Source organism: Leuresthes tenuis, unplaced genomic scaffold (assembly GCF_036924035.1).
Source record: "Leuresthes tenuis unplaced genomic scaffold, fLeuTen1.0.hap1 SCAF_3, whole genome shotgun sequence".
In the NCBI taxonomy this organism is placed as follows: domain Eukaryota; kingdom Metazoa; phylum Chordata; class Actinopteri; order Atheriniformes; family Atherinopsidae; genus Leuresthes; species Leuresthes tenuis.
Window position 1 is genome coordinate 7,936,743 of NW_027325357.1, and position 16,569 is coordinate 7,953,311.

The window sequence follows — 16,569 nt, forward strand, 5'->3', positions numbered from 1 at the left end:
TTGTTTAGCATGACTCTGGTATATGTCTTGTACCAGGTGCTGTCTATCTCTTCCAGATGAGTGGGACTGTAACGTGATTACCTACCTGACCATCTGAGGTCCAGGCATCACTGTGCATTCTGCGCTCTGCAGCCTGCTGTGTCGGTCTCTGTGTCTGGCCAACCCCAGCAGGCTTCATCGGCTGCAGGTCCTCACCTCTGCACACATACAGGGACTAATCCTTCTCCCTGAGTGCTTAATTTACACTCCTCAGCAGGAGGGAGGACTAATGACCTGTCAAGTACCAACACTGCTGTCCCTGCCTTGCATCGCTCTGACACATCTTATTTGGTGCATCTGCCTAACTGCTGCCTCCTCTCGTACAGGTACCCAGGCATGCTGGCTCTCCTTACACTGCTCACGACATCACAAAGGGACACCCTAACTTGGCGGGAACCCCGCCCGGTCATGCTCACTCCCCGGCGCTCTCTCAGGTATCAGTACCCACAGCTTCCCCATATCGCTACCCTAAGGGCTGGGAGGCAGGCGGAGGGGTGAGTTTGCTGTGGCCGCCGTCATCCTCTCTGCATTTTAACGTTGGTCTTTTCCTTTGTCCCCTTCCTGTCTTTGTCTGTGTTGTAGAGGTTGGTGCATCAGTAGGATCATACACTGTTGAACAAGAGATGAAAAGATAATAATAATATCCAATTTGGAATGCTTTAATCTACATCTGCTTACACATCTTTTGATTTTATGTTGCTCTTCTGTCTGTTTCACTACATTTCTTATTACATTTCAATTACGTTTTAATGGAATTCAGATGATTACAGTTTACCATCAAAACAGATTCACAGTTTGAAGCCCCTTTCAAACGTGCTGCTCTCCATTAAAGTGAAAGTGTCGCCTGCTTTTCTGCAACGAATCAGCTGCCAGGCACTAGTTACATATTGGTGTCAACACGGCACAGCTCTCAGCTCCTGCGGTCACACTAACACATAAACACGACCGGTATAAGTTGCTTAATTTGGTGTATGAGCAGCCATTTGGAGAAATGTGACAGATTGTGTTATTAAATAAACAACAACTTTTCCTACTCCCATCACTTTTCCCTGTGATAGTTAGCTGCAGCACCGAGTTGTTTTTTTCTCAATGTTTGAGTCAAATAAATGAGAAAACGTTGCTTTGAGCTTGAGCTGCGTGTTCTGCTCTTTCTGAGAATATAGCTCTATTTTCAACTCCGAGCTGTTGTGTTGAACACAGTCCTGATGTGCTTGTCAAACTCACAGGAAAATTGTTATGACTAAATGACATGTTATGAGAAATATGCCAGACTATAAGGACTCACAGTTTGCAGTCAGCTTCTAATTTCACACACAGCGGCGTCTTTAGTCGTAGTAAAAGATCGCTTTTTATTTTAGTTTAAAACAGCAGCCCTTTGTACTCTAGTGTAATTTCAACTCTAATCAGTTAACATCCAATCAGAGCTCTTTATAACAGGGACCTTTCAGTAACAATGGCATCATTTTCTCACTGATCCCACATCCTGATGGTATGTTTCACATGGTCGAAGCTCCGTTTAAACACTAAAACCGAATGTTGCAGTTGTCTGATAAAATTGTATTAAACTGACTCTGTTACCCCTTTTCCCAATCATAGTGGTTTCAGTTGTGGGTCAGGGATGATGCTCGAGCCAGTTCTAAGTTGCCAGAACAGAACCATGGCATTGCTTCTCTTTAAACGTCTCCTCGAGCACACGTTTGACTCCCCCTGCTGTACTCTGAACGTCTGTCCAGGACCACAGTGTGGGGAGACAGCAGACCATTGAGTATGTACAGTTTTCCCGCCAAATGTCCCACTGATGTCTTTACATCACCAGTTTAGTTTTTAGCTTCTGCTTTGAATAACAGTTGATGTTTGTGAACGCCCACCGGTGTTTCCAAGCACAAACTGGCATTCATGAACAGTGGAGCAAACAGGATTTAGACATGAGCAGGACCCATAAACGCCAGCTGATTTTATTAAAACACCGTTAAACAGCAGGGAAAATGAAAGGAACGCTGCTGCTGCTTCGGCTTCACGTCCTCCGGAGCAGACTAGATACTGCACTGCATCTGGGTTTTAAACTTTAAGCGAGTTGGTCTGGTTGTTATACCGCATTCAATGTCCTGTTCTGGCAAATGCTCTTTCCTGTACTGTCAAAAGGTTGTCCAAACAAAGCGATTAGGAACGTTAATTCAAAAGAAACCAATGCCCAAATGATTGCCTGATGTTGATTTCACAGATTGACGAGTCCATTAATGTCACAGATCTCCTATTTGAAAAGGGCTAAAGAGAACAATACCCGACCTCCTCTGCTCATACACAGACGGGCATCTAATGTGTTCCATATGTACACCACCTTCTTTATCTTGGTATGAGTCTAGACCAGGGAATCTGGCATGCATATGGCTAAAGGAAGATACACACTCCAGACGTGTGTGGCAACAAGTGTGTCAACTGTCATTTGCACACGCAGACTAACACACTTTCATATCTAGGTGACCCGTTTGTCTTTCTGACACATTGTAACTGTATGGGTACACCGAATCATAATTTCACTTTTTTTTTGGCTTTAGGTCGAAGGCTTTCATATAATCTACTATTAATTTATTTGGAAGGGTTGGGTAAGGGTCGGATATATTAATATGCGAGTCTAGCTGGGGTTTCTTTGTCTGATTTCAGTGACGTCCATACAGATGTGATGGAGATCAAATTGGGCAATCATGAACTCAAGAGAGATAAAACAGGGCTGGGTACCATTGAATGACTCACCCAGCCTTGTCACTCTTTAGTCAGAGCAGTTACATCCAGAGAATAACTCTTTATCATTTGGAAAAGTACCTACTCGTATAAAAGGTCAATCCATTAATCACAAACATTATCAGATTGTTACACAGCTGCTGCAGTGCTGGCATCTGCGGCCGCCTTCCTGCTCTCACTTACAAGCATGTTGACACAGTGACTCAGCATTTCTGGAAGTACGCAACGGTGTTTGTGAGGGATCTGGTTGTTCCTCATTATCTTTGTAGCCTACCGGTCCACTGCCTCACCCTAAAGCAGTTCTAGTGTCCCAGCAGCCTTCTGTAAATGGTCCTGGCAGCACTGCACTTATCATAACCACACCAGCAGCAGCTTAAAGAAAAGTGAAAGATCTGCTTAAATCCTCCTCTGCCACACTTTAAAGGAGCACAGGATTTGCAGTTCTTGGGGGTACCAATTATCTTCACTTAGTACATAAACCCTGATTGAAGACACTTTGTTCCAGCAGCATCCAGTGTACTTTGGTGCTGTGATGTTTGGTGTAGTGTACTAGATTCGGCTCTTGTTCTGTGTGAAATGTCATGATTGATTGCTGCACATTTTCTGGCCAGTAAAACAAACCTTCTCTCTGTGTGTGTTTCCATTTCTTCTTTTGACAGTCTCCATATAACCCTGGGCAAAATGCTGGCTCCGCTTCTTTAGTGTATTCTGCCCAGACGCAGCCAATGAATGCACAGCCACAGAGTCGCCCGGTGAGTTTCTCTCCGATACTAGATTTCCAGCAGACCTGCCTGCAGGTATCTTGATAGTTTGCTGTTTATTCTGACTGCAGCTGAAGAGAGACGCATTGCTGAGTAAATAAAAAAAGAGATCTTGCGTTTACAAACCACCGAGAGGTCATCAGTTGTTGACTGACGTTAGTTTGATCATGCTGACGAGGTGCTTAAACATGGCTGCATCCTTGTCTCTCTTTGGGTGTTTTGTGGGTGGGTCGCATCACTGATGGCACACAAGGAGTTGGTTTTCCTGAGCGCACTCAGTAGACTTCACTGTGGACATTTAATGCTATTTGATATTAATTGTGTTCCGATTTTGTGAGTTTTGGATTAAAGGATGACAAGATTTTTGCTAGATTGTGTCAAATGCCTTAGCAATAGTTGTCTAAACAAATAATTAAGAGTAGGGAACTGCAAATGTCACACAACACCCTTTCACTAAAGTTTGTCCTCGGTTGGTGGGTGGGGGACTAATTTGGGTGCCTATCTGGCACAAAAGAAAGAAAACATCAGCTGTCGGCCACTTCCTGTGTAACTTTAGATCTTGGCTCAGTTGGAAGGGGCATTTAAGCTTTTGTGAAGCCTCTATTTTGTCAAATTTTATGGATTTGTGCCTGTGTGAAATTAGTTTGGTCCAAAGGAAAGTCTCTTTAAAATGGCCAGCATCTTAAAACCTTTTGTGAAAATGACCTGCCATAAAAGGTGTGCTAAAAAAGATCCAGTGATGATATTACATTTGCATTATTTATAAATCTGATTTGGGTTCCGCTCAGCACCCACCAGGAGAGCAGAGCTAACCAGACCGTTTTCACGCATGAACACCGGACCTTTGGGGTGAATATGTGGACACTTTGGTCGGACTTATTGCTGTTCACACACATGTTTCACAGAAGACATTAAACTGGAGATGTGCTCTCACAGCTGGAAACGCAGCTGGAGTAGACAGGAGGCAGGACACGATACAGAAATAATCCACTTAAAATCTCCGTGCTTTCTATCCAATGTATTAAGAGCAGCACACGAGGCTCCTGCATGCGTCTCATACCAGCACGCACACAAGCAGTAAACGCTACTGAGGATTTATCGCCTGCGTTCACACATAGTCTCACCTGCTGATCTTCCACAATTGTGAGTGAAAAATCTCTGGCCTGAATGCTCCGGACATTTGCTATCACACGTGCCACCCCTCCAGAACACCTCTGGAACATTTCAGGACTCCAGTACGTGGGTGAAAATGCCTGAAGTCAGGTCTCCAGCTTCGTGGTCGCAGTCTCTATGTTTACATGCACATTTACGTCAAACTACGGTCACAGCTGGACTTGGCCAGTTCAATTGACAACTCTCCTTTGTCCCAGTATGCATATGCGGGAGGAATCCGATTCATCAACCAAAGTAGTTGTGAAGCTTTGGACTGTGTGAGAAGTTATTTAAGAGATTCAGACGCTTCTAAATACATGTAAAATGTTACAGAAATCACAGCAAAGATGATGTCTTTAAGTAACTTGAACAGTGATTTTGCCAGATGACACTGGCGTCATAAAATTGGGATTGTAAAAAAAGAAATGTACACAAATATGCGAGTGAGAGCAGCTTTGTAGAGGATTTAGCTGTATTGTGTGTCCTTAACGCTCCGCTGGTTTTACAGAAAGATGCACCGGATACCTGGTGCTTATTCTCTGTTGTTACCAGTTCTTCTACGGGAACTTTGGAGCAGGTGTAACATGCTTACAGGCTATAACAGGCTTATACATGCAGGAGTAATTTGAGTTCCAACAACTTGACATCAATGTGTTGGGTTTTGAGAAGTTTGAATTTGCACAGTTTTGGACTGTTTACATTTTAAAAATCCTGTTTTAGACGACAAATTCTTTTTCTTCTTTTCTTTTGTATTTAAACAGGCTGATTGGTAAAGTCCTCCTACAACGACTGAAAAATGTGTTCATATTAGTGGAATATGATTTACAGAATAAAATGTATATATCTGTTTGTATAATATCTAAGCTGTAGCTGAGGACTGGTCCGACATCATGTGCCATGTGTCTTTAAAGCTTTGCTGCTTTGTAGTTTTGTATTGTACCTTCAAGCGTCCTCCTCCATCACTCATCTTAAACTGTATCTGTGTCTCTCTTATGCTCTTTCTTCTCCCTGCTTTGCCATCACTGCTTCAATCTCCTTGCTGGACCTCTCCTCCCTCCCCCACCAGTTTGCTACGGGCCCTCGACCAACCCACCATCAGGTAATTTACCCCCGCTGAATGCCCCTCCTGCTCCCTCTTTTGCATCATCCTCATCAAAGCAGTTTGCCGGTCTCTGCTGGCATGAAGCTGTATGTGGGGCGTCTGTTTCTTTAAAATAATCTCAGATTTGAGACCATTTAAGTGTTTTGGATACAGCTTTTGGTTATCATGAGGTTTTTTCTTTGATATCCAGCCAGGTGTCTGACAATTTATTTATTTTCTTGTTGATTTAGTTTATATCACGTTTATCATGATTTAAGTCTCTGCTGACTCGTGTTTTGTGCTCTCACAGATCATTTGCACCACTGTCGCTTTGAATTTTATGTCTGAAATGTGATGTTCTTACCTCTTCTGTAATAGTTTTTTAAAGGCAGGTTTTTGGTTTTGAGGTCTGAATCAAACAGAATATCAAAGCTATCGGTCTGAGGTTCGACCCATCTTATTGTTCTGATGGATGCTTTAAGTTTTATTTGAATGTGTTTTATTCTTGCCTGATATCAGCATTGTCAGCTCGTCCCTTTCAGGCATCAGCTCTATACCTTTTTTTCTCTCTAGAGACAGATGTGTCTCTAGAGAGAATCGGTGCTGCGGTACATCTGTGTGTCCGACTGGTTGGAGCTTTTTGCCTTCATTGAATGGCTTGGTTAGGTTTAGCCATGAGATTTAGAGCAGGCATTTAATACCGAAGCTATCTACAGATACTACTGGCCCAATTTTGGGTCAACTAAATATGGCAAAGTATTCTTACACTTCACTGCTTCTAACAGGGTGCTAAATGTTTGCTTGGTAGGCCACTTAAAGACAGTAGGGGCAGAAATTAAGAGTATACTCCAGGCATCGCTACACCAAGTCTACATATGTATGTAGCCATTCCAACAGAATTCTTGGGAGGAACAAAGTAAAAACGGCTGAGCATTTCCCACCATCTGTCATTTGTTAGCTTCGTCTCTGGAGCGCTCAAGAAAATACCCAATGAAAATATTCGTCTTTTATAACACATAACAGCAGCTGGACAGCGGTGTTGGTCCTGCCTATGACGCAGGTGATTTTAGAATTCATTTGAAAGTCTCTGTGTTAGCTTTTAGTCGTGGGCATGGATAAAACCCCAGCAGTACATTTCAGACTTGTTAGTAGCTCTCAACTCGGACGCTCATGCCATCAAGCCAGAGATTGTTAAACCGTTTTAAAACCCGACGGGATTGTTCCTACAAAGTGTTGTAACATTGACCGTGGTTCTGTTGACTTTGTTAAAAAAGCAGCAGAAATCTTGTATTTAAACATGCTTTTAGTTTAGTTGATGTTTTTCTTCCCTCTCAGAGAAAGGCACTATAGAAACTCTAACCTTTTCTTACCAACTCAGAGCTCCATGAGCAGTGGAACGGATGGGTTAGAAAATCTAGACCCAGGCTATTTGTTTAACATTTGCTTTAATGCAAAGAAGAGACATTGCATGCTGTGAAATGAGTCTAACAAAAGACTGGCCTCACCTGAAAACCAAAGTAGGAACGTTGTCACTTCAAAGCGAAATCTGATGGACTTCTTACTGTAACACCCTCATGAGAATATTTGTTTCCAGTCGTCACTCCAAGGTACCCCGATTATTCGTTCTGTTGGGTTGTTTGAGTGAAAGCTTTGGGATGTTGATCTCTTCAGCGTCACAACTACAAGCCAAATTTGAGATGCGCACAAATGACAACAAGAATTGGCCTTAAGATTTTGTTTATTTAAAAAGAAAACTTTTACCAAGTGGCAAAAATCTCCTTTTTCAGGGTCATAGGGGACTGGACAGAGAGTGTTCAGGAAGTGGGGACAGCGCTGTGAATGAGTGTGTGTTGAGTGGCTTCGGTATTTGTCTGTGTTCCTGTGTAAATAAAGCAGGTTCTTTTAGACAGTCGACACTTTCAGAACCAACGTCAGTAGATCTTGAAGGGCGTGTTAATGTGTTCGTGTCTGGCGGTTCAGTATTTACGATGATGGTTGTGTATTGCTTGCTGGATGCAAAGAGTCTTGGACACGTCTGGGTACTGCTATTCAGTCCATGTGGCTTCCTGTTAGCTTTGTGTTTGTTGATTCACACTGTAATGATTCACCCAGCTGCCCCCTTCCCCGCACAAGATTGACGATAGTCATGCCCCCGCTCCTCGGGATGAGCCCGGTGTAACTTTGCTGTCCAACATACTCACCTTCTGTATGCTTCTGTGTGGACACATTATAAACAGACTATTAATAGTATGGCGTCAAAGTGCAACGGGTGTGTTTGCTGGCGTTAGTGTGTGTACACACACTCGAGTGCATGCTCTGGCTGTCACAAACTGGCGCTGAGATTCCTTGTGCCACCACGGAAGTGGAATCGGAAAGCTGATGAAGCGGAACAGTGGCCCTTTATGCTCGTGAAGAAAACGGCTATTGTCCTCCTGAAACACACTCGATGCACAGAAAAGGATGCAGAAAGATTAAAAAAACTGATTTGGCCAAAATGAATCTGTGGATCATCTTTATGTGCTTTCACCTCTGACTGGATTGAAGCAAAATACCAAAGTCAGTGAAGGATTTTTAACACTAAAACAGCCTCATAAGTCTACGGTCACTGTATGTTAGGTGCAGTCGGGGACAAATCCACCCTCGCAGGGAAACAAAATGTTTTCTTTACCAATCGAATATAATAAAATGAAATGTTACGAATAATTTCACAACAAAGCTCAGGCGAATCTGAAACATGTTGCTTTTTATGTCTGAATTGTGACACAGTTCAGGTCACTGGATCTTATTGGGATTTTTACAGAAACAGCAGTAGACGCGCCGATGTCCTCAGCTGACTCTGAGCTACGGGTTTGTTTGCATACAGAGCTGCGAACTGAGATGTGATCATAAGTGGTCACTCAGACCTGATGTGGGGACACACTGTAAGGGCCGGTGTGATCACACATACTCAAAGCTGTCGGATCGCTCAGGACGCGCGTTAAAGCAAATGTGAGCTGGTTCTTTGGGATGTTAAAGCACCTCAATCAGATCGACCAAAACTACAAAATATTGCATCTGTCAGTGAACGCACCATTCGATTTGTCTGTTTTTGTCTCCAAAGGGACAAATACAGCACCTGATTTTAAGTTAATGGTTTCTTTTAATAAAGTGATTGTATTGTTTCCTCATACTTTAATATTTAAAGATGCTGCATGATGCATAAAGACGAATGTTTTCATTTCTTTTGTTTTCTTTTAACAAACACTAATTTCCACAAATCGGAGCATTTTGCTTTTTGCATTGACAGTGACAGAGGGAGGAAGTCCTGAAGCCTGGTGGTGTTTTTGTGAAAAATGTTTTGTTTAGTTTTATTTTCTTTAACAATTGAATGTTAATTAAAAGCAGAATGTACATGAAAAAGAGCCAAGGAAATAGCAACTGATTCATCTTTAGCCCCCATACTGTACTTATTTGGACAGTGTGGGAGGCAATAAGTCTGACTACTTTAAACATAAATAACTGTAGTGCACGATCAGATGCCCGAGCACTGATGAAGAAGAGTTGAAGAAACAAATGTTCCTGGTGCAGAAGCAGCCGTATCGTTTCTCTCATTTCAGTTCATCATCAGGTGTTTTGTATTGACTGTTTCTGGTTAAAGGTGAGTCAGTGCAGGGTGGGATACGAGGCTCATCCTCACATCCTCATTTCTAGGTGAACGTCAACTTTAAACTACAAAGGGAACGTTGCTAAAACTCTGAGACTAACTCAGCTTTGTGCAGATTTACACTGTAAGTGTGAGTCTTATGCACTGTGTTGTAAATGAATTCCCTGAATATTTCATCTCAAACTTTTTGGGTCAAATACACCAACTGTTGCACTTTGTATACAGTTTCAGTGTGGCACCAGTCAAAGAATGAAGTGATGTTTTGACTTTTTCCACTCGGTGATAAATCAGTCATCATTCGGAGGTAATTCTCTGCTAAATGTGTCGTTTCTTTGATGTTAAAAGTGGCTGAAGATCAGTCACTGTGACAGGTGGATGGAAATGATTGCGTAGTTTCCTGTTTATGTGTGTGGTTGCTTAAATCTCACCAGTGCGTACTCCCATTGGCTTCTCTCTCTTTCCTGCTTTCAAAACCCAGGGAGGATTCAGGCCCATCCAGGTAACATTAATGTAACTCTGTGTCCAGTCTCAGAGCTGAGACCTGCATGGCATGACGAGGATCACCCTGAAATGATCCTGTCCTTCCCAACTTTTAACCCTGTGCACCCCCTCATCTTCACCGCAGTTATAGATTCAGTAGCGCCGTCTTTCATCATCATTTCATCCCCTTATGTCCCGTCTTTTATCCTGTGAGGGATCTTTGCTGGACTGTTCATAATCTTCTAATATTTCTCCATTCATTACTCATCTTTAATGAGCTTGCATATTTAAATGAATCGCATGCCTTACGAGAGAGATGCAGTCTATTCCTTCCTAAAAATAGTGGGGTTTTTTCAGTTCCTTTTCATGTCTGTTACCTTATTCTGTAGAAAAGTATGTAAACGGTGTTGGTGTGTTGGAGAATGCACTTGTTGTTTTCTGTGTTTTTTTGTTTGAGCCCAAGTTGGAAAGCTTGTTTTTGTTGACTGTGTTAAAAAGTTGTTTTGTCTGTTTCTTGCTTTGCCAGCACTTTTACTGTAAGTGTCTTCAGGTGGCTAGTAATGAACAGCTTCCTGGTCATTTCCCAGATTTCCACAGAGCTATTTACAATAAAGCCACCGAGGCTGATTTATTATGTTCAAGGTGATTTCCCCTCCTGGGTATTTTTAGACTGTTTTATGGCATTGTTTACTCTGCTTTCCTTCACTGGAGCATACTGTGACTGTGGTTGCATATTCCCAGCCTGAGCCCTGGCTGTTTGGAAGTCCGTCACGGCTGTTGGTAGTGCTCCCTCCTTAGGTCCGGGACACGTAGCATCTAGCTGAAAGTTTTATGAGCTTTCCACATAAAGCTCACCACGTATCAAACTTTGAACTTGTAATATGTGCTCTGTAGAGATGATTGTGGCTGCCACTGTTGCAGTATCTGTTTTCTGTGCTCCGTGATGCTCCGTGATGAGCAGATCTCAGCCATGCGTCACACATTCAGTAGAACTGCAGTTGGCCGAGCAGCACTTACAAAAAAAAAAGAAAAAAGGTAGCTGAAATCGTTCTGCAGTCCAAGAGCTTTATTTGTTACAGCTGTGTAGTCTGGTGCAGACAGACTTGAAAAAACAAAAATACAAAACTTTGGCTTTTCCGCTAGAAATTTTTAAGAGTTTCAACAGGAAACCACAATCAGGTCTGTCTCCGGTCTGCTTCACTCATAATAAGAACTCCAAAGTCCTTTTTTTTTTTTTTTTTAAAGTGTCGAACTACGAGCAGAATTGATTTACAACATTCTAACAAAACCTCCTTATCTCTTTATGAATCACAAATACCTCTGTGGTCACAGTGACGTTTACACCAGAGCTGAGGCGTTTATGTCTGAGCACCCAAAGACTCGCAGGCCAACATAGCTTTGCACCACAGTTGTAGTTGACACCTCTCTCATTCCGCAACAATGTTTATCAGTAAAAGAAAATGTGAAGTCAGAATCATACCTGAGTATGTGTTGTGTACAAAAATGTCAGGTTGAAATGGTACAAATCCCCCTGAACAGCAGCACGGCCACAGTTCTGGTACCAGCCTCCATTTTGTGGTTCCCTTTGTTATGCTAAACCATCCAGCACCTCAGTCACGTGTCGGTGTCCCCCGGCACTTCAAAGAGAGAAACTCTCAGACACGCTCTGCTTTCCGTTGATCTGACGGACTGATGGAACAGTTAATGTTGTGGTTCTCGGGTCTGAAGAGGACACAGGAGTTTGACTCATTAATGGAATGCTTCCAGTTACGACCCGTTAGTTTCTTTAACTTCTGTTTGAATGATGCAGTCATCTTATTAGGGCCTTTGTTTGGATGAAAGGTCTTAGAAAGTGGATGTTTGCATCCACTTTCTGAATTTAAGTATAGACTAGTGTACTTAGTAGATATCATTAAGCTGATTCAGTACATTTGATCTCCAATCTTCAGGGAATGTTTAATCAGGTATTTCCTCCGGGGGATCATAGGTTGAATTTGGGGCAATAGTGTCAACATTCGCCTGTCTGCCTGAAGATCATATGGGAATTAGGAACTATAGTTTTTAAGATGCTGATAAAAACCAACTGTGGAGAAATGTGTTGGGGAGGCTGTAGATGTCTGAAAACCCATAACTTCTGGTGTTTTAGATCAAGCATGGCGGCATGCCGGGACGAGACTGCAGCCTCTGGGAAAGTATCTGATACATCTTGTTTCTCTGTCTTCTTCACCTGTTGCCCTCAGTTTTTTCAGAGGACTCAGATGCAGACTGCGAGGCCCACCATCCCGACGAACACGCCCTCCATACGGCCCGGCTCTCAGGCTCCCACAGCGGCTGTCTACCCCACTAATTCAGCAATCGTGATGACTATGGCTCCTATGCCTTTCCCTTCGCCACAGGCTGCGCAGTACTACATCCCACAGGTACAACCGACACATTTAAAGATGTTTGCTCTAATTTGATGCGTCATCTTCTTAGTCTTCCCCGTTAACGGATACTTCCAGTCTGTCTGAGAGAGAAAATAAGTTTTTACGTTCTCATGTTTCCTCTGAAGACTGAACTGACCAGATGAGTAGTTCGTCTCTCTTTTTTCTGTTAAATCAGCTTATTATTAATCTTTTTATACTTAATTTCTTTCCTGATTAAAAGAGACTTGAAATCAGCTCATTGACACAACTTTTTGAATTGTGGCTGAAATCCCTACAACAAGGATATGAAATGCTTTGTTTAACCCGAGTTTACTTTTAACGTCCCTCCTTGCACTCCACAGTATCGCCACAGTACACCCTACGTGGGACCCCCGCAGCAGTACTCTGTGCAGCCGCCCGGGTCTGGCACCTTCTATCCTGGTCCAGGACCAGGGGAGTACCCCGCCCCATATCGTGAGTCATTAATTCAACAGTGCTATTCCCACACAAGCAAAATCTCAGCGGTCACCACCAGACAGGAGCACAAATACACATTACCTCACCAGCCCTGTGGGCCCTCAGAGCGGGGGCCTTAACGCTGTTTAACTAACACGTCTTCTCTTCTGCTTTGTTTTTTCTGTCCTTGCAAATTCTTCCAGATCCCCTCAGGTACCACCCTCCTGTCTCACCCTCTGTCCCTGCTCCCGTTCCCACAGCTGGTCCACCCTACTACCCAGGACAGACACTGTACCCCCCCTCACCCCCTATCATAGTGCCTACACCACAGCAACCTCAACCAGCCAAGCGTGAAAAGAAAACAGTGAGTATCTTAGTAGTTCCCTCATCTTTTTTTTTTTACTGCGGGACATATTTGACATGCTTGCGTAAGAAGCCTTCAGTGTCTGTGGAGCATTCATTAACAAAATATTTCAATTTCTGGAGCTTTTCATCGTCTTATGTGCTGTGATCCTCATCAGCAGATGGAATCGACCCAGTTGATCCCTCCGAGTGTTACGCTGTAGTTTCCTGACCCCCCCCCCCCAGCTTGTTTTTTCTATGATTTTTTTTTTTTAATTATTTTATTATTAAGACTAAAAGCAAAAAGTTTAAAGCAATATACGTTGTATTCATTTTCCATTTTGATTTATTTGGAGTTGGATCTTGATCCTTAAAAGATTTATCTCAGAAAAGTCTCAGAAAAGAAACGTCTGTAAAATCTGGTCACACCAGGTTGCTCTAAGACTTGCGTGCTTTAGTGAGGTGTGTTTTTTGTGCCATTGTCCTCCCAGATCCGTATCCGTGACCCCAATCAGGGCGGCAGGGATATCACAGAGGAGATCATGGCAGGGGGCTCAGGGAGCAGGAATTCAACGCCTCCTGTCGGTCCCCCCTCCTCTACGCCTACGCCACCACAGGTATGGCTCTACTGCTCAGTCGCACACCTCTCACCTGCTTTAGAGTTGAATTTGAAGAGTGGCCTGCTTTAATCTTTTCCTTTCCATCAAGAGTCAGGCAGGACAGAGTCTCCATGTGTTTGTGTTCACGAGGCCATCATCTGATCCATTAGAAGTCATTGTGGCTTTCTGTTTAGGACCTTTAAAGGGACGTGACATCATCGGAGACGTCACTGTTCTGCCGTTATGTCTACCAAGTGGCTAAAAGACACTTCACTCAATAACCACGGACTATTTGACTCATGCAAAAACACAGAAAACACATCTGAAATGGGGAAGATCTGTTGTGCAATCAACTGTATCAACAGATTCAGCAAGTCTGGGTTTTCTTTTTCTTTCTTTTTTTTAAAACTTCTAAAAAGTAAAGCAAGAGGGCCAAATTGATTGCTCCAAACACAACTGGAATCCAGGCTAAAAAATGTGGACCAGCAGTGCACACTTTGTGCACGATATGTTAGATTTTAAACGGAGGATGCACTCATTTCACTGTTTATGTGTGGACTGGGAGTAGAACAAATGAATATCATGTTAAAGACTGTTGGTCTCGACTGGGATCTTTGTGACCTTTCAAAGACTCTTGTCCACTGATATTAGTGGCCTTTATTTGAAAATGAACATTCAGGAAAGGGGGCAGAGAGAGTGGGGACCCGACTTGAACCCAGGCCAACTGCGTTGAGAAATTACAGCCTCCGTACAAGCTTACCCAGTTGAGCTATACGGCGCCCCTCAGATAATAACTTTGACAATGCATTTGGTTTGTGAACCTGATGATCAGGATTACGAAGTTATAGGTGCGATTTAACCATCCAGTCATGTACAAATTTCACTGTCAAACAGTCAAACGGTGCCTAAACTAGCTAACATCTAACCCTCATCCAAAATACACTTAAATGGGAGATGATAAACCGCTTTTCACATCGATATGTTGGTACACTTGATTGCACTACAGTTTTCTATATTTACCAGATGGTCAAACAAACCGTGGCCATAGAGCCACTCACATGTCTGACATGGCATGCATTCCCTCTATCAAACAGTATTTTAGCAGACCATATTGGGTATAAAGCATCTGTCATTTACTGTCCCTGTACCTGCAGTGTTTTTACAAGCATGGTCCATCTGGCTGTGTTTGACCTGCTCAGCACAGATGACTCATCTAAGTGACCAAGTTGGCTGAAAACACACAATTCGTCTCCAGTTTTCATCAGTGTTTGTACAAACTTCTCTTCATACAACCAAAATATCAACTGGGATCATTGTCCAATAAATTTCACAGACAAATCCTACTCTGATGTACATCCAGGCTTTTATGCTTCCAGGCTTTGCTTTGTGAATTTTCTCTGTATAGAAATGAGGTGCGTATTAAGATTCAAGATATTATTCACTTTTTATACTCCCAGTAGCAGTGGTAACCATGTTGAATGTTTTGCCACTTAAGAGGAGCGTCCAGATGAAACGGTAACATAGGTGCATATATTTACAGATGCGTCACTAGATCATCTGATAGTAGTCTGCTGTGGTGGAGAGTTTAAGATCACAAAACCAACAGAACAATTGCACACCTTGTGTTGGGGCCGTAGCTCTTTAAAACCACTTAAAAATGGGTTGTTTCAGCAATACTTGAATTCGCTGTAAAGTGCTTTTTTAATATTACACCTGCTTTCTTCCTGTCGCTGGTTGTTTTCACTGTCTAGCTTCTACAGTAGATCACATATGTACTGTCTGTATACTCCTGCTCCCTCTACAGAATCCACTCACATTCTGTCTGTCCGATCTGCTCTTGCAAAAGGAAATTTAATTTGTTTGATGCGCTTCTTAAGATAACTTTTGACAAATGAGACAAAGAAAGTCCAAACTGGACAGCTTTTGTGTACTCTGAAGAGGGATGTTGTGACTTGTTCCTCTTCTTGCCCTTCTGTAGATGTTAACAGTGTCTTTCCTCTTTTTCTCTGTCTTTTTGTGCCCTCTTTCATTTCATTTAATTTTTTTTGTATCCACCCTTGTTGTCTGTCCTTTACTCTTCATTGTCCTGAGCCTTCATCCTCCTCCTGCCATTCCTCCCACATCGATTCTCATTCTCTTTTCTTGTTTGTCTTATATTGTCGTTCATCGTCGTCCACTTAATCTAACCATACCTTGTTGGACTCCTTATTTCTGCTTGGTCCTGCTCTCGGGCTTGTTTATTTATCTGTGCGCGTGCTTGCCCACATCTCTGTGCCTCTCTCTGTTTTCTGTGTTGCTAGTTTTTATGGCCGCACCCTCATTATCCTCACATTTTCTACCTCAAATCGCAGCAGCTGAGCAGCAGCCAGACTCCAGAGCAGCAGCAGTCGCAGCCTCCACCTCCTCAGCAACCGCAAGCCCATCCCGGAGGCTACCCATTAGAGCCACCCCAGCCCCAGCAGTCCCAGCAGCCCCAGCAGCCACTGACGACTGTGGCTTCAGACACCAAACCAGGGCCAGGTCTGAATCACCAGCTCTTTTCTTTCCTTACTTTTTGGGATACTTTTGGGAGTGTCGATTAACTGAAATGCAACTGTTTAACAACCTAACCAAGGCAATAATAACTGCATTTTTATGTCCAACTGATAAAAACAGACCACATTCTGCTCTTTAAAAGCAAACATTTGGACACCTTTTTTTTTTGAGAGAGAATCAGCTGTTAAAATGTCAGAAGGTTTGGTCTGAGGTTTGTTAACCACCAGGCTTGTGTTCGCCACAGATGAGTGTGTTTATATAATCTGTTACTACTATGTTGTAACTGTTATTTGAACCTTTACTGGCTGAATTCTGAAACAGTCTGTTCTTCTCGCAC

General features: G+C 42.9%; 1 protein-coding gene across 11 annotated transcripts in view; it reads left to right on the forward strand.

Annotated features, from left to right (window-relative positions):
• eif4g3a (eukaryotic translation initiation factor 4 gamma, 3a) overlaps nucleotides 1-16,569 on the forward strand; it is a 48,702-nt gene that overhangs the window by 12,739 nt on the left and 19,394 nt on the right. For 2 of the 11 annotated variants that reach the window (XM_072381617.1, XM_072381619.1), the window contains exons 2-10: nucleotides 366-533; nucleotides 3,438-3,530; nucleotides 5,758-5,790; nucleotides 9,894-9,914; nucleotides 12,136-12,315; nucleotides 12,663-12,774; nucleotides 12,960-13,120; nucleotides 13,581-13,715; nucleotides 16,049-16,217. In XM_072381617.1, the coding sequence (XP_072237718.1) occupies nucleotides 366-533; nucleotides 3,438-3,530; nucleotides 5,758-5,790; nucleotides 9,894-9,914; nucleotides 12,136-12,315; nucleotides 12,663-12,774; nucleotides 12,960-13,120; nucleotides 13,581-13,715; nucleotides 16,049-16,217 (1,072 nt within the window). The remainder of the gene's footprint in view (nucleotides 1-365; nucleotides 534-3,437; nucleotides 3,531-5,757; nucleotides 5,791-9,893; nucleotides 9,915-12,135; nucleotides 12,316-12,662; nucleotides 12,775-12,959; nucleotides 13,121-13,580; nucleotides 13,716-16,048; nucleotides 16,218-16,569) is intronic. The other 9 variants (XM_072381620.1, XM_072381625.1, XM_072381621.1 and 6 more) reach the window with 7 other exon arrangements.